General features: G+C 47.1%; 1 protein-coding gene across 3 annotated transcripts in view; it reads right to left on the bottom strand.

The window, feature by feature from the left end:
- The window catches only part of KIF13B (kinesin family member 13B), a 518,118-nt gene that overhangs the window by 334,078 nt on the left and 163,446 nt on the right, over nucleotides 1–20,594 (bottom strand). For all 3 annotated transcript variants that reach the window (XM_082248971.1, XM_082248973.1, XM_082248972.1), the window contains exons 5-8: nucleotides 14,598–14,690; nucleotides 12,669–12,849; nucleotides 10,298–10,385; nucleotides 8,901–9,035 (exon numbers count right to left, since the gene is read on the bottom strand). In XM_082248971.1, the coding sequence (XP_082105097.1) occupies nucleotides 8,901–9,035; nucleotides 10,298–10,385; nucleotides 12,669–12,849; nucleotides 14,598–14,690 (497 nt within the window). The remainder of the gene's footprint in view (nucleotides 1–8,900; nucleotides 9,036–10,297; nucleotides 10,386–12,668; nucleotides 12,850–14,597; nucleotides 14,691–20,594) is intronic.

Genomic DNA, 20,594 nt, shown 5'->3' with positions numbered 1-20,594 from the left:
CAAAGGTGCTCTATTGGATGAGATGTGGTGAGTGTGGAGGCCATTGGAGTACAGTGACCTCATTGTCATGTTCCACCACATCCCAAAGGTGCTCTATTGGATGAGATGTGGTGAGTGTGGAGGCCATTGGAGTACAGTGACCTCATTGTCATGTTCCACCACATCCCAAAGGTGCTCTATTGGATGAGATGTGGTGAGTGTGGAGGCCATTGGAGTACAGTGACCTCATTGTCATGTTCCACCACATCCCAAAGGTGCTCTATTGGATGAGATGTGGTGAGTGTGGAGGCCATTGGAGTACAGTGACCTCATTGTCATGTTCCACCACATCCCAAAGGTGCTCTATTGGATGAGATGTGGTGAGTGTGGAGGCCATTGGAGTACAGTGACCTCATTGTCATGTTCCACCACATCCCAAAGGTGCTCTATTGGATGAGATGTGGTGAGTGTGGAGGCCATTGGAGTACAGTGACCTCATTGTCATGGTGAAGAAACCAGTGGTGAGAGGATTGGAGCTTTGTGACATGGTGCATTATCCTGCTGGAAGGAGCCATCAGAAGATGGGGACACTGTAGTCATAAAGGGATGGGCATGGTCAGCAACAATACTCATGTAGGCCGTGGCATTTTAACAATGTTCAATTGGTACTAAGGGGCCCAAAGTGTGCCAAGAAAATATCCCCCACACCATCACACCACCAGCCTGAACCGTTAAAACAAGGCAGGATGGATCCATGCTTTCATGTTGTTTACGCCAAATTCTGACCCTATCATCTGAATGTCGCAGCTAAAATCAAGACTCATCAGACCAGGCAATGTTTTTCCATTCTTCGATTGTACAATTCTGGCGAGTCTGCGCGACTTGTAGCCTCAGTTTCCTGTTAGCTGACAGGAGTGGCACCCGGTGTGGCCTTCTGCTGCTGTAGCCCACCTGCCTTTCTATCTCCCCCCACCAGACTGCCCATTCTCCTCTGACATCAATAAGGCATTTCCTCCACACAACTGCCCCTCACTGGATATTTTCTCTTTCTCAGACCATTCTCTGTATACTTGAGAGATGGTTGTGTGTGAAAATCCCAGTAGATCAGCCGTTTTTGAAATACTCAGACCAGCCCGCCTGGCACCAACAACCATGCCACGTTCAAAGTCACTTAAATCCCCTTTCTTCACCATTCTGATGCTCAGTTTGAACTTCAGAAGATCGTCTTCACCACGTCTAGAAGCCTAAATGCATAGAATTGCTGCCATGCGATTGGCTGATTAGCATTTTGTGCTATCAAGCAATTGAACAAGTGTGCCTAACAAAAAGTGGCTGGTGCACAGCCATGGCCAAAAGTTTTGAGAATGGCACAAATAATTTTCACAAAGTCTGCGGCTTCAGTGTTTTTAGATCTTTTTCTCAGATGTTACTATGGTATACTGAAGTATAATTACAAGCATTTCATGAGTATCAAAGGCTTTTTGTTTGACAATTACATCACATTTTTGCAAAGAGTCAATATTTGCAGTGTTGACCCTTCTTTTTCAAGACCTCTGCAAATCTTCCTGGTATGCTGTCAATCCACTTTTGGGCCAAATCCAGGCGGATGGCAGCCCATCCTTCCATAATCAATGCTTGGAGCTTGTCAGAATTTGTGAGGTATTTTTTGTTCACCCACCTCTTGAGTATTGACCACAAGTTGTCAATGGGATCAAGGTCTGGGGCGTTCCTAGCCATGGACCCAACATTTTAATATTTTTTTCCCCCAGCCACTTAGTGATCACTTTTGCCTTATGGCAAGGTGCTCCATCCTGCTGGAAAAGGCATTGTTCTTTTCCAAACTCTTCTTGGGTGGTTGGGAGAAGTTGCTCTCGGAGGATGTTTTTGTTCTTTATTCATGGTTGTGTTCTTAGGCAAAATTGTGAATGAGCCCACTGCCTTGGCTAAGAAGAAACCCCACACATGAATGTATTATGGTATGAGTCACGCGCTGTCTGAGGAATTGTATATCCAAATTAACACTTCCTAGATGCTGCATGTACCAATACTGAAAACCATGCAGTAGAAAGCTAATAGTAAGGGGTGGGGGATACTGCGCTTCTGGGAAGTGATGTGACTAGTCTTTGAATAAATGCTTAAAGCGGAGTTCCAGCCATTTCACTCACCTGTCCAACGGTCCAGCGATGCGGCCGCCCGAAGCCTCTATCCTCTCCCTCGGCGCCGGCATCAATGCTGTGGGCACCCGGCTGTGACAGTTTGCGGCTTCACAGCCGGGTACCCACTGCGCATGCGCGAGTCGCGCTGCGCGTCTTGATTGGCCGGCAATCTTCTGGGACCTCTGACATGTCCTAGAAGATTGCAGGGAGGGAGGGGGAGAAGAGAACTTCCGTTCAGGGCGCCGCGGCGCTCCGAGCGGAAGTGGGAGCGGGTACCTGTCAAAACTAGGTACCCGCTCCCCCCCCCCAAAAAAAATGACATGCCAAATGTGGCATGTCAGGGGGTTAGAATACCTAAAGCAGAAGTTCCACTTTTGGGTGGAACTCCGCTTTAAGTGCAGCTAAAAATGGATTTTTGTAAAATCTTACCGTAAAATCCTTTTCTCTTAGCTCATTGACAGACGTAGTCCTCGGTGATACAGCACCTTCGGGTTATGTTGCCTCCACAGGAGCAGGACTAGACAGGAAATTAAAATGCTCTGGCCACACCCTAGGGGCAGTCCCAGAGGGTATATCCTCTCTCTCCCTGCCTCAGCAAATCAGTTATGTCAAAAAGCAGTCTTTAGAGATTTTAACCCAACCCAACTCCAAAACAGAGGGGCGGGGACTACGTCTGTCAATGAGCTAAGAGAAAAGGATTTTACGGTAAGATTTTACAAAAATCCATTTTTCTCTATCGCTCATTGACAGACGTAGTCCTCGGTGATACAGCACCTTCGGGACGTCCCAGAGCAGTATCACAAATGAGGGGTGGGAAAATGGAAATCAAATCCCAATCTAGAAGGCCCAACCGGTGCCAACTAGAAGTTTACAATGCTCATCCTTAATGATGAGACTCAACAAAAAAGAAATTTTTCAAACAGAAAAAAACTCTCGAGGTAGACCACCGGTCTCCTCAAATTGCGGCCTGCAAAACCTTGCGGCCAAATGAGGCATCCGCCGATGCCGTCACATCAATTTTATAGAATTTTGTAAAGGTATGTACCGACGACCAGGTGGCCGCCTTACATACCTGGACCACTGACGCCTGATGGCGAAAGGCCCAGGAAGTACTGAGCGCTCGAGTGGAGTGCGCCCTAACAGGGAACGGAGGACTCTGACCCTTAATAGAATAAGCCTGTACCACCGTTTGTCTAATCCATTTGGCAATGGTCGCGGCAGATGCAGGCAAACCCTTTCTGGGGCCATCCGTGATCACAAAAAGTGAATCCGTCTTACGGAATGATTCCGTAGCTTTCAGGTATACTCTGATTGCCCGAACCACATCCAAGGAATGCAACGCATGTTCCCGATGATGCTTGGGCTGAGGACACAAGGAAGGTAGTACAATATCTTCATTCAGATGAAAATCTGAAACCACCTTAGGAAGAAAGGATGGCTTAGGATGAAGTACTACCTTATCCCTATGAATCACTAGGTATGGGGACTGGCATGATAATGCAGCCAGTTCTGACACCCTGCGAGCAGAAGTGATAGCCACCAAGAAGGCCACCTTCTGGGATAAAGTAAACAAGGGAATCTCCCTGATGTTTTCAAAGGGAGGTTTCTGTAGAACCGACAAAACTAAATTAAGATCCCAGGGCGGTAAGGGCGCACGGACTGGTGGAGCCAGGTGCCGCACCCCCTGGATGAAATTCCGCACCAAGGACTTGGTAGCTAAAGGCTTCTGAAAGAAGATTGCTAATGCTGAAACTTGACCCTTGATGGTGCTCAAGGCTAGCTTCTGCTCAACCCCTTGTTGCAAAAAAGCCAATATTCGAGTCACCGAATAGGTACGTGGAGGAAATCCTAAAGATTCGCACCACGCAATATAAGTCTTCCATGTGTGATAATAGACCTTGCTGGAAGTCGCTTTCCTTGCTTTAATAAGGGTAGGAATGACTGAAGCTGACAAACCTCTGTCCTTCAGTACTTGGGTCTCAATGGCCAGGCCATTAAAACCAGCGACTGTAAAGCACAATGGTAAATTGGTCCTTGAGACCACAGACACTCCCTGAGACGAAGTTCCCACGGAACGTCTGCGACTAGCCTGTCCAAGTCGGCCAGGCCGGCTTGACGAGGCCAGCCTAGAATTTCTAGGACCACTAGTGCTGACTGGATCTGAACCAGGCGTCCCTAGAGCTATCTGGCCCCGACCATCCGAGAAAGTCTGGTCGTTTTCTGTTCCCACACATTTATCAGATACCTGATTGCTATCAGGAAGGGTGATCTTTTCTGGTTGAACCTCAGGGACCGAAGTCACCCGGCTAGAGGCTTCTTGGCCTGTCTGGTCAACCAGATCCGATTCCTGTGGGGAATTGAGACTAATCTTAGGAAAAGGTAAAGGAAAAGATCTATTCAGGGAACGGTGACTACCGCTCCCTGTAGTACTTAAATGTTGGAAGGGAAGAATCGCACCGGTAGTAGTAGTTGATGCTCGATCTAATGTCCTGAATACCGGTGAAAACGTCCCCCCACCCTCAAACCGGGTGGGGGCGCACCTTCAGGCTGTGTACTCCTTTGCTTCGGGTTTGGCTGAGTTGGTCCTCTGTTTGTCCGACCAGCCTTTCTTGAACCCTCCTGGAGGAGTCTTGCCTTTCCCGCTTGTTCCAGCCGGGCGTGCGAACCCTTTATGGGCGGTAAAGAAAGGTCCTCGCTTGTTGCGAGGTTCCTTAGCTTTAGCAGACTGTGGCAAAAAAGTGATCTTGCCCCCAGTGGCATCCTTAATGATTTCATCTAGGGTGGCCCCAAATAGACGATTCCCCTGAAAGGGGAGATTCGTCAAGGTCTTTTTTGAACCTAGGTCAGCTGACCAGCATTTTAACCACAGCACACGTCTGAGGATTACCGCTGACAGATGCATGCCCTAATAGGGGAGTAGTGTCCAAGGCTGCGTCACAGATAAACTGTAGCCCTTGTATAATCTGTTCCATCAAATCAGATGTTTCCTGGGGAATATCTTTTCCCCTAAGGTCTTGGCGTACCAATCTCGCCCATTCCGTAAGTGTCTGGGAAACTAGACCAATAACAATTACTGGTCTAAATGCTGACCCTATCAGAGAGAAGATGGTGCGGGACTCTGCTTCCATCTTTCGATCCACCGGATCCTTAAAGGACGAAGTGTCCTCCACAGGGATAACTGTGGCTTTATTCAGCCTGGAAATAGGTGGATCCACCACTGGTGGTATCGTCCATTTCTTAATGATGGATTCCTCAAACGGATAGCGTCTAGCAATACGCTTGGAAATAGTAAAGGTACGTTTAGAATGCTCCCATTCTCCTTTAATCTTATTACCAAAACACTTGGGTACAGGAAAAACCTTCACCGTTTTGATGGGCTTGTTAGTACCAAAAGGAATCTCTGTATCAGTTGCTTCTGCCGGTAAAACCTCAAGTTTTAAGGTTTCCTGCACTGCCACAACTAGTGCGTCCACCAATGCTTCTTCCTGAATTATAGCGGGAGAAGAAACGTCCTCCTCACTGTCTGAGGGAGCTTTACCTGAGGTAACAGCCCTTGCAGAGGGACCTGCAACTGCAGTGACCATCTCTGAATCTGAGTCAGAGGTGTCATAATATAGGGGTAGGCGGGGGTCGCTTCCTTGACCCTCGTCCCTGACAGGCCGCCTCCACCCGAGCCACCATAGACTCCAAAATTGCTGTAAATGCCTCTACACTCTGTGCACCGGCGGGTCCCGTGGCCCCCTCGAGGGAAACAGGTGGGGGAATTTGTGTGGCAGGGTCCATGATTATTCCAGTAACTTCCCGGATAATATAATTCAAAAATAAAAAACTTTTTTTTTTTTCACAGACCCCCAGCGCCACAAAAGCCCCTTAGTGTTACCTGCTAGGGATCCCTATCGATCGAGAGAGAGAGAGAGAGATAGACCCCCAGGCTCACCACTTGATGCTCAGAGTTTAACTGCAACAGGTTACAGCGCTGTCTTGACAAACAGGAAGTCTTTTGGCTGGCTGCCCAGGAAGAAAGGAGGCGGCTCCGCCCCTCTGCACGCCTTCCGGCGCCTCCCCTAGCTCCACGAGGTGTTTGGATCACCTCAAACATGGCCGCCCCCATGCTGGAGACACGAGGCTACACCAAAATGGCGGCTCGTGCAATCCAGCAAAAAAAATGGCGGCGGCCTGTACCGAATAGCGGTGTGCTGCAGGGCACACAGCACTATCTCTGCATGGGGATTTTTGGCGTGGTTGGCGGTACCGGCCCTGACGGACCTCATGGCCGTTCGGAAGGCCTGCTATAGCTGGAGATTTGACTAGGAAGGCAGTCTACATGTCCGTGGCTTCTGACTGGTAGATACCTTATTCTTATCACAGTAAGATTCCCAGACTGCCACTGATTACAATCTTTTACACATGTATACAATTAGATTGTTAGCTCCCAAACCAAGCCTCCTGGTTTTTGCACATAAAATCACACTCAAAGTAGGGGGATCTGTGCCATGTTATAGGATAGAGGGGGACTCTATCTTACCATACAGAGAGGGGCCCGCGTTCACCACAAGACCCGTCAGGGGGAAAAGGGGGAACATACTACTCACCATACCGGAACCAGGCGGGCACCAACTCCTGACAGTACCCCTCTCCACCGGGGCGGGAGGGCTGTCGACCAATACGGACGCCGTGACTCATGGTCTTTGGCGTTTCAGCGAGACGTTTAACTCGCGGGGTCAGTCCCTTAATGGGACTTTGTCGCGGCCGACCCAGCGCGGAGCGATGGCCTGCACGCGCTCGTAGGCTGAACTGGGGTGACCACCGGATCTCAACATCCAGCCCGTCGCCCAGTTCAGCTTTCTTGCTTGAAGATCTCACAGGAACACTGGAGAAAAAAGCTGTCTAAAAAATCTTTTTAAGAAAAAAATCTTGCCAGGACCGAAGATCCCAGCAAGGTATCTAGGTCCTTACTCCTAACTAGACAGAAAATAACTGATTTGCTGAGGCAGGGAGAGAGAGGATATACCCTCTGGGACTGCCCCTAGGGTGTGGCCAGAGCATTTTAATTTCCTGTCTAGTCCTGCTCCTGTGGAGGCAACATAACCCGAAGGTGCTGTATCACCGAGGACTACGTCTGTCAATGAGCGATAGAGAAAATGTGAATTAGTGAATAAAATTATTTGTATAAATTAAGGTTCCTTAAAAATAGAAAAAATGAATAGTGATATTCGTTTGTATAAAGGTACGTCAGGTGTAAAGTGCTTTAGTGTAATCAATAAGTTAAATAAATAATAAAGTAAACACTCTCATCTCAATAAAACTTATATAAAGACATCTGATTAATAAAGTGACAGGAAAAGTGCTCAGTGCATTAAACAAAAAAGTGCATAAATCACTCAGTCCTTTATACAATGCCGCAGGTGACCAAAAAAAGTTCAAAGGTGGAAAATAAATATTCCAATACTGTATCCAGGTGAAAGAAATTTCATAGAGGTAAAAACCCTCCACCTAACACCGTGTTAAATAAGTAGGGTGCTTCTTCTCACTCACCTCCATAACACAGATCATGCGCCTTATGTAAAATACTCAGGGCCCCTCGCCTCTCCTTCCTAAAGGCGCATGATCTGTGTTATGGAGGTGAGTGAGAAGAAGCACCCTACTTATTTAACACGGTGTTAGGTGGAGGGTTTTTACCTCTATGAAATTTCTTTCACCTGGATACAGTATTGGAATATTTATTTTCCACCTTTGAACTTTTTTTGGTCACCTGCGGCATTGTATAAAGGACTGAGTGATTTATGCACTTTTTTGTTTAATGCACTGAGCACTTTTCCTGTCACTTTATTAATCAGATGTCTTTATATAAGTTTTATTGAGATGAGAGTGTTTACTTTATCATTTATTTAACTTATTGATTACACTAAAGCACTTTACACCTGACGTACCTTTATACAAACGAATATCACTATTCATTTTTTCTATTTTTAAGGAACCTTAATTTATACAAATAATTTTATTCACTAATTCACATTTTAGCTGCACTTAAGCATTTATTCAAAGACTAGTCACATCACTTCCCAGAAGCGCAGTATCCCCCACCCACACATGAATGGTCTCAGGATGCTTTACTGTTGGTAAAGGACACAGGACTGATAGTAGAGCTCACCTTTTCTTCTCTGGACAAGATTTTTTCCTGGTGCCCCAAAAAAAGGGAAAGTGGAATCATCAGCGAAAATGACTTTACCCCAGTCCTCAGCAGTCCAATCCCTGTACCTTTTGCAGAATATCAGTCTGTCCCTGATGTTTTTTCTGGAGAGAAGTGGCTTCTTTGCTGCCCATCTTGACACCAGACCATCCTCCAAAAGTCTTCTCACTGTGAGTGCAGATGCCCTCACACCTGTCTGCTGCCATTCCTGAGCAGGGTGGTGCCCCAAACCCGCAGCTGAATCAACTGTAGGAGATGGTCCTGGCACTTGCTGGACTTTCCTGGGTGCCCTAAAGCCTTCTTCACAAATGCAGTGGAAATGTTTTTTATGGGATTAAGTAAATTTTCATGGCAAAGAGGGACTTTGCAATTAATTGAAATTTATCTGATCACTCGTCATAACATTCTTGAGTATATGCAAATTGGTATAAAAAAACTGAGGCAGTAGAATTTATGAAAATGATATATCTGTGTCATTCTCAAAACTTTTGGCCACGGCTATATATTGGCATTTGCCTCCCTATTCTAGAACTACAGAGACCCAGTAAATAACAGGCAAGGGACATAACACTCACCGCAGACTGGACATCAGTAATAGTATGTGTGAGGATGATATTGAACACGGCGTGAGATCTACTGCTTTCCTCATTCATGTTGGTTGCTGCTACTGTGCGAGATTTGTTCCCTTCTGACATAAGAGATTCTATATCCTATATAAAACAAGAAGAGATGATAAGAACAGTTTCATACACACACATCAACTTAAAGCTGCGAACGTATTTCCCCAGGAAGGATCCCTTCCCGAAGCAAGCACATTTTTAATTTATGGTCATCCTGCTTTCCATTTCAGCAAAGAGGCAAGGAGCGCACCCAACAGCTACAAAGACGATGCAATGGTGAGACTAGCCTGTTCAATTCTGCAGTACCTGCCCTATGTATGGGGTGGGTGACATTCATAGCTGCAAAGATGCAGACACTAGGGCTGCGCATCTTCACTTACCTCACGATTCGATTATGATTATTAGGGTCACGATTTGATACAATTCGATTCCGCGATGCATCACGATGCATCACGATTAACGGAAGTAAGCAGAGCTGTTGCGCAGGAGAGCTAGGCGGGAAGCTGACGCCTACATGCGTCTTATCCAGCAATGACAGAAGAGGGAGGGAGGGGGAGAAGACAGAAGAGGGAGGGGGAGGAGACAGAAATCGATTATTCGGGGGGTCCGCATCGATGCAGAATCGCGATGCACCAATGCAACGATTATTTTCAACAGCCCTAGCAGACACCACCCACCATCTTCAAAATGCTGGGGAAAAAAAAAAAAAAGACACGAAGAAAGAAGAGAGAAGAAGAAGAAGTAGAGCTGCGAGGGGACTAGGCAAGGGTCCATCAACTACAGGCTGTCTGCAGAAATTCACAGGAGGAGGCGGAGACAAGATCAGTCACCCTGCACAAGGAGCGAGGGCAGCAGTGAGCGGTCTTTATTACAGGAAGTCTCCCACTGGATTAATGCACAGATCTCAGCCCTGGTTCACACCAGTGCAGCTTTAAAATCATGCCATTTCAGTACGATTTCACAGCTGCAGAATAGTGTAATTTGGGCATCCATTTTCATTGCAGCTTGCGACTTCATTTAACAGAAGTCAACGCAAGTCGCAATTAAATCGCAGAAAAGCGGTGCAGGAACCTTTTTCAGAGTCACAATAATTTCAACGGTTCCATTGCCGGCAATGGGGTGCAACTTGTCAAATCGCACTGGTGTGAACCAGGGCTCAAAGAAATACACAAAGCACACCAAGATTCAAGAAGCATACACATGATGAATGTATTTACACAATATTTGCTTACCCAGGAGTTCAGCTTTACCGGGAAAAAACATAATATACGGTCCCATATTTGTTAACCAATGGCTCATTCTTTTGGCCGGCCATCATTTATCACGATAATAGAACTTTATAATAAACACACCTTGTAGCATGCGACTGCCAGTTTGGAAAGACCATCCACATAAGGGCCCAAGACCTTGTGCTCCCGAACTTTGAGGGACTGCCGGCTCCTAGAAAAGGCATTTAAGAAAAGGTCCCGAGTAAGATGTGTGCATCACTAACAATCATAACACAAAACTGGGGAACTGAACATGTGGGCTTTTTAAGATTTCTTTGTCTTCCTGTCCCAAAGGCACCAACAAGAAGTTAGAGGAGCTCTCTCCCCAAAGCTAGAGTAAACCTCTCAAAAAGTGATGGAATTTCCATCTTAGTTGTCACCAGGACAGGTGTCTCTATTGGAAGATTTCTCCTTTCCTTTCGTTCCCATCACTTTCTGTAGTAGGGAAAGGTCCAGGACAAATCGAGCGGGTGAATCCACCCCCGTGAGGACCAAAGACGGCAGTAAAGACCTGGAACATACCTAAGGTGCTGGATTTGACTCAACAATTCGTTGTTGAAGGTCAATCCCATTCATATGGGTCAGTACGGCTCTGGTAAGGTTGCTCCAAGCACAAACAAGGTTCCTCTACACTAGGGTACCTGGAGTTCAGAATCCAGGTATGAAGTCTAATGAAAGGGTCAGACCAAGCAACTAATGGCACTTTTCCACTGCAAGTACCGGCTCGGCTCTACTCGGCCCTGCTTTGCCCGGTTTGCTTTTCTACTGCTGGTACCGCATGGTACGGTACGGTTTGCTTTTCCACTAAAGTAGTACTAAAGTTAAGTGGGTGGGATAACAACGGGGTGGGTGGGATTCTCTGACCAATCAGTGGCTAGTAGTGACTGCATGCAAAGGATTGTGGGATATGGTACCGGGTATGGTACCTCTTGGAACCACAATCGAGGTGGTACTGTTTTTGAGAGCCGTACTGTTTGGTTCCATGCAGTGGAAAAGCGCCGCTGTACCGCACCGTACCGAACCATTCCTACACCATACCATGCGGTACCAGCAGTGGAAAAGCACAAAAGCGAGCCGAACCATTCGGTTCCATGCAGTGGAAAAGCGCCATTAAAGTCCAAAAGTTATCTCATAACAATAAGACATAAAACAGCCAACACGTTTCTGTTCCATAAGGATCTCCCTTCTTTAGGGCTCAAGTACTGAAAGCAGTTTAGGAGGACTTAAAAATGGCAAAGTGCACTGCCGCTATATTATTCCTGGGCACTTACCATGGTTCATTCTAAAAATCATTATTTCTAACGACTAAGTTCTTTTGAATCTTCCTAACTACATATAAAATGTAAGCCCTGAAGAAGGGGGAAATCAGAGTCCCAGAAATGCCTTGGCGGTGTCAGGTCTTCTTGTTACAAGACAACATCAGTATTTAAAGATTTTTTGGACTCTTAGTCCCTTGGTTGGGCGCTTTCATTAGACTTCCTATACCAGCAATAAAAACCTGAAGGGAGTTATAACCCATTGCTACTCTAAACAAAACAAAACCCTTTGCTACTCAAAAAAAAAAAAAAAAAAAAATACTTCTACACTTCAATCTGTATTAAAAAAAAAAAAAGGTAGGCCGAGTTCCAACTTATGACTTTGTTCCCTAGCATGAAATGCGCCAAGGACTTTGTTCTGCTACAAAGAACCCCACACCAACTGTGAAGCATGGTGGTTTAAAATCTAAATAAAGCTTGCCGGGTGCTCTACTTCCGCTGTGGACTCCGTTTCTCTATATGATGTATTGAATTTACAGCAGAGTTGGACAGCTAGCAATTTAGGAGGCAGTGGCCTCTGTTTTCTTTCTTGGGTTTTGACAAAAGTGAAGGAATTGACCTTCTAGAGCTCTCACGTGATTATTACAGGAGAGCTGCTAATTTGCACATTAGTTACCATCATGAACCAAACAAAATCATTTTGTTCGTGCCTGACATGGTTTTGAAGACGTTGACCTTATTAAGACTTCGGTGTCAATGTCAAACCTAAACACTGACAGCTACGGCATACAGGGAGGAAGAAGGAATGGCCAGAAGCAGCTTTCATATTGAAATCCTCCTATATGTGTACAACTATTACAGCAATGAGGACTCCATAAACAGCGGTTTAATCTTTTTTTCTCAGAAAAATGGAGGCTATTTTACTACACATGTAATCGGGTTATGCTAAATGGTCAGTTTAGATGAAAATACAGTGTTTTGTGCAGTTCTTTTTAAATGAATGCATAATAAAACTAATTGAATAACATTGTCAGGTCCTTTAAATCCTAATTGAGATCACTTGATTTTCAGACGAGCAAAACAATCATATGTTCTGAATTCCGAATAATAGGAAGAATGAGTGGAATACATCAGGGCTGGGTCATGGAAGGTTATTATAATGAGATATATGAACATAGTTTGCCAGGGAGGACAATCACCCTTTGGGGTCCAAGAGATCCCGAACTTTTTCATTGTAAATTTCCATGTAGGAAACTTCCACTTTGAAGCTCAGCTCGTCAGTTTCCTCCTTCTGCGTCCTCTCAAACAGGGCACTGCATAGTCGGGGGATCAGTCCAGGCTGGTCGGCTGTGCCCATCATGGTGTAAGACTTTCCTGAGCCTGAAAGAGATGGATTGACCACAGAGAATTTAAACACTTTGACTTGTCTTCTTCGCCCCAGAACACAGATGACTATAGTGTCTCTGTGCAGATACCCATCACTCAACCACTCCCAGAGCCGGCTCACCGTGCCCCCCCCCCCACCTACCGCATGGCTTACTGCCGCACCCCTGGCCACTCGCAAGGCTCACCGTCAACCTACCCAAGGGGCCTGCAGCACAACCTCTCCAAAGGGCTGAAGACAACCACTTCCAGGGACTGCTGTTCTAACACTAATTATTTGACACCTGGTTGATGGCCTTTTGCTTGCTTGGAGCAGTTTTTGCATTCCAATCCAAGTCTATGTGAATGCAAAACCCACTTGAAATAGGCCAAATGCAGGTAAAAAGGAGGTCAAATTACAGGTCAAATGCACCTGTCAATGAGAAGTGAATGATCTTAGAAGCATGTCAAGTCATCACAGTGCCAACATGCATATCGGGTTTCCTCAATTTGCAATAAGGAGATTCTGCAATCCTTAAGCCTCCATTAATACCAGCTTACACTAATACTTTGTAGCAGCAGCGTAGGTTGCAGGTCTAGCCCTTTTTCTGCCCCCCTCCTGCCAAAGCGCCCCAAGATGGCAGCCTCTTTTGCCTACCCCAGTGGTGTATTTAGGTTTTGTGCTGCCCTAGGCCTGACTTTGTGCACCCCCTAATTTAAATATGACCTACCCCTTCCTGTAAAGGCCACACCCATTTCCGGTTTATGACCGCTCTGTCATCTGTACACCACAGACCACAACCACAGTCTATCGGTGCCCATCAGCATAGCCCTATCAGTTCCCATAAGTTCAGCCTCATTAGTGCCCATCAGTGACGCCTCATTACTGCCCATTAGTGCAGCCTTATCAATGCAGCATATCAGTGTGGCCTCATCAGTGGCCATCAGTACAGCCCCATCAGTGGCCACCAGTGTAGCCTATCAGTGCCCATTAGTGCAGCCTATCAGTGCCCATTAGTGCAGCCTATCATACCTGCAGGTAGCAGTGTGACTGCTTTATGGGGGTGCCAGACTGATTTGCCTCCTGGACCCTGCCCCCTGGCCCAATTTGTCCCATAATACTGGCACTAAACTAAAAGTGTAGCGCAAGCCGGCAGGGACCCTTTTCATGTGGAAGTCGAGAGGAGGCTAGTTTTTTTCATGTGGTGTGCAGCTTTTTTGCTGCCCCCCTGCAAAGTGCCACCCTAGGCCTGGGCCTTGTCGGCCTAGGCCAAGATACAGCACTGGCCTACCCCTAGGTCCACCCCCACTTGCACTTACCAAACAGGCGTACAGAAGTCTGCAGTTGTTTTCTGAATACTGATAATTGCACTGTTAGTACATCCCCTTGATCTAGAACCCCATAATGTCATTGTGTTACTTGGCATCTGACCACAGGCATCAGAGCACCGATTCTGGGGCTACTGTTCTGAAACCCCTCAAATGTAAATATATCCTTCTTGATAAGCATTATTTCAGAAAGTCTTATTGTTCTCAACTGTCAGCTGCTCTTGTCAGGGGAGCAAGATATCAACATGCCTTGGGATTTGAAGTGCCAGTGTATTAATTTTCAGGATGGCCGAATGTTCAGGGGCTTTCAAACAGTAGCATATAGAAGCAGCCAAAACCAATTACCTTCTCTGGGGATTGAGTAGAAGCTAAAATACTGTAACACACTCAGGGACCTCAATGACTACTGAAAGAGCTGAAATGAGTTCAAATCTTACCAGTCTGTCCATAGGCAAAGATACAGGCATTGTATCCCTCAAAGGCATTCTGGAGAATGTTCTCACCAAGGCACTGAAAGACAACATCTTGTCCTAAAAAGGAAAAAAAAAAAAAAAAAAGAAGAAAGGATTACACACATATACTTAGACCCAAAATTTATATACAAAAACCTCTTCCCACCTGCCTGGATTTCCCAATCATGTGACCGGTGTTTGGTCATGTGACCACTGGCTGTCACAGTGGTCACATGATAAAGAGGCCTGTACCCCTGGCTCCCAATCATAAATAGAAATCAGGAGCCATCAGTGACCAGGAGCTCAGCGACTGTGCTGTGAGCATGCAGAGAACAGCCTCCATTTACGCATATGTGTGAAGTGCCGACACTAAAATCAACCCTTCTTACCACCAGATCAGTATAAAAAAAAAAAAAAGTATAAGAAAAAAAAAAAAAAAAACACCTCATGAAGTTGAACTAGATTCGATTAGAGCAGGGCTTGACAAATTTGCTTAGAATCAAGGAGCCAGCTAAAAAAGTTAGGAGCCAGTTTTTCAAATCTGCTGCCCAGCATCCAGGACTGCATGTCCGGGGTATAAGGCAATAACAATTGCTCATGCCTGGTGCCAAGTGAAAAAAAAAAAATGTGGCACTGGTGAGGCTGCGCTGATGGGTGCTGATGGGCACTGATAAGCACTGATTAGGCTGCCGCAACCCCGGCCGCATGTGGCACCGATAGGCAACATTGATAGGCTGCACGGATGGGCACTGATAGGCACAGATAAACGGCAATCCCGGCATTAAGGAAACGGAGACCGATTAAGCCCAGCTTTCAGCCTGGGAAGAGGATGTCGGAGATGGGCGGGCAGTGACAGCAAGCCACGCTCATCACAGCACCATCCACCAGAGGGTGCCGGTTCGCACTTAGGAGCGTGTATCCCGCTCCAGGAGGCCAGAAAGCCGTGTCCTCAATTATCGGCCAGCCCGGCGCTAGTCCGCGCACCTGACGGTGGACTACATGGAAGGTCCCCGACCACTGCTGCGGTGTAACCCAGGCACCGGGATGCGATTACCAGTTGCCAATGTGACCTGGCGCCGGGGGCCTGTTGAGCCCTGGATTAGGGATTGGAGATGAGATGTCTATTATAATCTAAGGCAGTGGTCTTCAAACTGTGTCCCTTTTCTTCCCTTTATTAGGCCCTTGGAACACTATTCCTCTTAAGGCCCGTACACACGTACCGATCGTCGGCATACAAACGTCGGCGGACGAAAGATCTGCCGATTGTACGCGTGTTAGTATGGTGCCTCCGACAGATGTCTGCGCACAATCCGCGGACAAAAGTCTTTCGTGCAAACATGAAAATTTTTGTCTGCGGACACCAGAACGGACGATTGTTCGCCTGTCAGTACAGAATTCGGCCGACAGACCGCAGATTTGCAAGACTGGGCATGCTCAGAAAATTAAAAACACAGGGAAAGTTAACCATTACATGACATCACTTCTGCAGTCAGCTGAAGTCTGCAGACAAAATTCTTGTGCTGTCCTTGTGCTGTCTTTGCACTTTTCAACAGACACCGACATCCCGGGGAGAAAAGACGAACATTTGTATGCCGACGATCGGTACGTGTGTACAGGGCTTTATTGATATAAGGCACTATTCCTTCTACACCTGAACACCGATACAAGGCACTATTCCTTCTACACCTGAACACCGATACAAGGCACTATTTCTTCTACACCTGCAATTGGGGACAATTCCTGTCACGGATACCAACAATAGGGCACTATTCCTACCACTGACCCCAACAATGGGGCACTATTCTTCCCAGTGATACCAATGATGGAACACTAATCCTCCCACTGACACTAACTGCAGGTCCCTAGTCTTTCCACTGACACCAATGATGGGGTGCTATACCTTGCCCTGATACCAACAATGGGGCAATATTCTACCCACTAATACCAATGATAGGGCATTCTTTACTTTACCATTGACACCAGGACATTTTCTACCCACACTGGCCACAGTCCAGTTCCCTCAAAGTCAGGACAGTAAACTGGCCCTTTGTTCAGAAAGTTTTGAGATCCCTGGTCTAAGCTGTCAATCAGAAAGAGCGAGCTTGAATGCAAGCAACTACTGCACTGCTCTCCCACTAGATGCCTGCCTAGGACTCTGGGAATCTTTTGTCATCCCTCTCTGACACTCTCCTCTTTTGAGGTACATCATATTTTCTCCGGTTTCTCTAAGAATTGCTGTTATTAACTGGCCCCCTGGACCGGTATTAATCTTCCTTGATGACTTCTCTGCCTGGCTACCCTACTTTCTCTCTTCTGAAATCCCCACAATCATTCTCTGAGACTTCAACATCCCTGTTAATGCGAATACTACTACTGCTTTTAAACTTCTCCGTCTAACCTCATCTCTTGACCTGAAGCAATAGATACAGGATCCTATACACTCCAATGGCAACACCCTTGACCTTGTCATCTCATATCTATGCACTCCATGCAACCTCTCCAACAATCCTGTCCCACTCTCTGATCACCACCTTATTCGTTTCGCGCTCTCCCTGTCTTCCACCTCAACTCCCTCCAACCAGCTAACAGTTACCCATAGAAACCTTTGCCACCTCAACCCTTCTGTACTCTACTACTGACCCTCTCAATGACAAAATCTCAACCTTCATGCCCCAACCAAGCCACTTCCGTCTAGAATAGCTCACTCGTCTTTCCTAGACAAGCTAGCTCCCCTAACTACACGCAGAATCAGGCCCTAAACGCTACAACCCTGGCAAACAGACGACACCAGAAGTCTCAGAAAACATAGCCATGCTCTTGAGCGCATGCGGCGTAAGACTAAGTCCCAGGAAGACTTCAACCAATATAAATCTGTCCTCCTAAAACAATAATCCTGCCTCCTCACTGCCAAGCTGACCTATTTTATCACTCTCATTCACAAATTCCCATCTAGTCCCAGTCAACTCTTCTACCTTTTTTTTTTGAAAGGTGTTTATTTAAAATTTTTTTGCATAACAGTAACAAAAAGAAAACACAAGGGCAACATTGCCCATAAAACAAGTGTAAGGCAAGCATGTAAATTACACAAGGGTATCAGAAGACATCTTAACCTAACACCACAGAAGGGGGGGGAAGGGGGGGGGAATAGAGAGGGGCCTAACGGCCCAAAACAAGGGGGGGAAGGGGAAGAAATGGGATGCGTACCACAAAGAGCCAGGAGGGCCAAGCAACTGCGAGGCTATACTCCCAACCGGTTGTCACATAGATGGGGGGGGGGGGAAGGAGAAAGGAACATACCAACAAGACTTACCATACCATACACACCCACACATCCACAATCACACACCATCCCCTACCTCCAGGTACCCACCCCCCAAGATAAGGGGGGGGGGGTATAGAACAAACAACTCATGTAATAAAACAAATATAAACCGCATAACATCCGGGGCTACTCAGACTCAGTCGAGAGATAAGCTGGAGGGCAAAGGGGCATCTGCCCAATACGAGTCTTCCACATCAAGCCAGGGCTGCCAGACATTAGTGAACTTTTTAGGACACCCTCTACTCTTATAAATTAGCTTATAAAGCGGAACATCACTGCGCACCAAAATATAGAACTCCTGTATGTTAGGCGGTTCAGCCCTCCTCCAATGTAACAAAATAAGTTTCCTGGCATAGAACAGTAAGATGCGGAGCAGGATCCTAGGGCGTACACGATGTACAATGTCATTCAACACACCCAGCAGGCCTACCTCAGGAGTAAGAGGGACCGACAGGTGCAGTTTATTAGTAAAAAAGGCAAAAATAGATGTCCAGTAACCTTTAACATGGGGACAGGACCAGAACATGTGGAGCAAGTCCGCAGCAGGACAGCCGCACCTGGGGCAAGCGGCTCCCGGGGCTACCCCCATACGGACCAACTTCTGGGGTGTATAATGCAGATGATGGATAAATTTAAACTGTATTAACCTATTATTCGAACTAATAAGATCCTGAAAACAAACCTCCGTGGCCTCCTCCCATGTCTCCTCTGTCAGGTCGGGCAAGAGCGCGACCCACCGGCCCATGGCCGTTTTAAACGGGTCAGCACCCGCCGCCTGCAGCCTCATATAAAACGTAGTGACCATTTTATTAATCCCTTCAATAGACAATAACAGCTCCATCGGGGATTCCCCGAGCTCCAGGGTCAGTCCCGCAAACTGTGCACGGGCGGCGTGGCGTAATAACAGGTATTTAAAGAAAAAACGGTTGCTCACACCATGGTGGGCCTTCAGGTCATCAAAGGAAACAAAATGAGACGACCGAAAGACGTGAGAGACATGGGTCACCCCAAGTCCAGACCACCAGCCCGAATCCGGATGACCATAGAGCTCGGGGAAGTTGTGATTATCCCATAATGGGGCATTGGGAGACACAGCAGGCGTCTCCACTAACAACTTATTACCAGCATGCCAGGCCAACCACCCTACCTCCATAGGAGAGTTACGGGAGCAGCGTCTAGGGACAGATCTGTGCAGGGCATCCGTAGCCTGTGCCCGTGAGCCATGCATGGCCAATACGAGAATGGTGGAGGAGTTACCCGGAGAATCGCCGAGGCCATCATACAAGTACGTAAGCTGGGACGCAAGGAACTTATAAAGGTCTGGACACGCCAGGCCCCCCTGGAATTTGGAGGCCTGGAGAGAGGACCTGGCTATGCGAGGGCGGGAGCCCTGCCAAAAAAAGGAGGTAAGGGCAGAGTCAATTTTGTTGAACAACCGCCTAGGTAGAAAAACTGGGGAAGCCCGAAAAACATAAAGGAATTTAGGTAAGTAAATCATCTTAAAAATGTTAATCCTGCCAATGAGATTCAGTGGCAGGGAAGACCAGGTACGCAACCGAACCTCCATGTGGGCGATAATAGGCTGTACATTCAAAGAGCTATAGACCTGGAGATCCGTGTGTACCTGTATTCCTAAGTATTTAAACGCTGTAGAGAGGGAAACGCCAAAACGCTGCAAAAAACTATAATCCGCGGGTGGGCCAAGCGGAAAAGCCACCGATTTATCCCATCCCACTCTAAGGCCGGACACCCCGCCGAACTCCTCCACCACTCCCAGCAAGGCTTCAAAGGAGGACTCGGTGCCATCCAGATATATGAGGGCATCATCCGCGTACAGCGAAATTTTCTCCTCCAGGCCACCACAAAGGATACCACCCACCGTCACCGTCTGTCGCACCGCCAGAGCCAACGGCTCAATGGCAAGGGCAAACAGTAGCGGCGACAGAGGGCAGCCCTGCCTAGTACCACGGTGGAGGGAAAAGGTCGCAGACACATCCTTATTCGTACAAATTCTGGCTAGCGGCCGTGAGTAGAGCAGACGCACCCATCTGATAAACTGGAGGCCAAACCCCATCTTCGACATAACCTGCCAAAGGAAGTCCCATCTCACAGTATCAAAGGCCTTCCGAATATCAAGAGACAACACCAGGCCACTCCTCGCCTCCTTAGTTGCAGTGTATTGGTGTATATGGAGCCTGCGAATATTATCATACGTGCTCTTCCCAGGCATGAACCCATTCTGATCGGGATGGATAAGGGTAGTTATAGCTTTAGCGAGGCGGGTAGCCAAAAGTTTTGCAAGAATCTTCACATCACTGTTAAGCAGCGAAATGGGTCGATATGAGTCACACAGTAAGCCGTCCTTGTCCGGTTTGGGCAGTACCACGATGAGTGCCTCCCGCATAGACGCCGGGAGTTCACCCTCATCCAGGGCCACCTTATAAAGGTCCCGCAATCTACTGGCAAGATCCCCGGGGTACTCCTGGTACCATTCCGCGGGCAAGCCATCGAGTCCTGGTGTCTTATTAGATGGCAGGGAGCCAATAGCCGTCTCGATCTCCTTAGTTGTCAAAGGAGCGTCCAACATCAGCCTGTGGGCATCGGACAACACCGGAAAGACCAACGAGTCCAAAAACCCCACAAGCTCGGTCTCGTCAACC

This window comes from Pelophylax lessonae, assembly GCF_965119305.1.
Source record: "Pelophylax lessonae genome assembly, chromosome: 3".
Lineage (NCBI taxonomy): Eukaryota > Metazoa > Chordata > Amphibia > Anura > Ranidae > Pelophylax > Pelophylax lessonae.
This window is presented reverse-complemented; position numbering and strand designations above follow the sequence as displayed.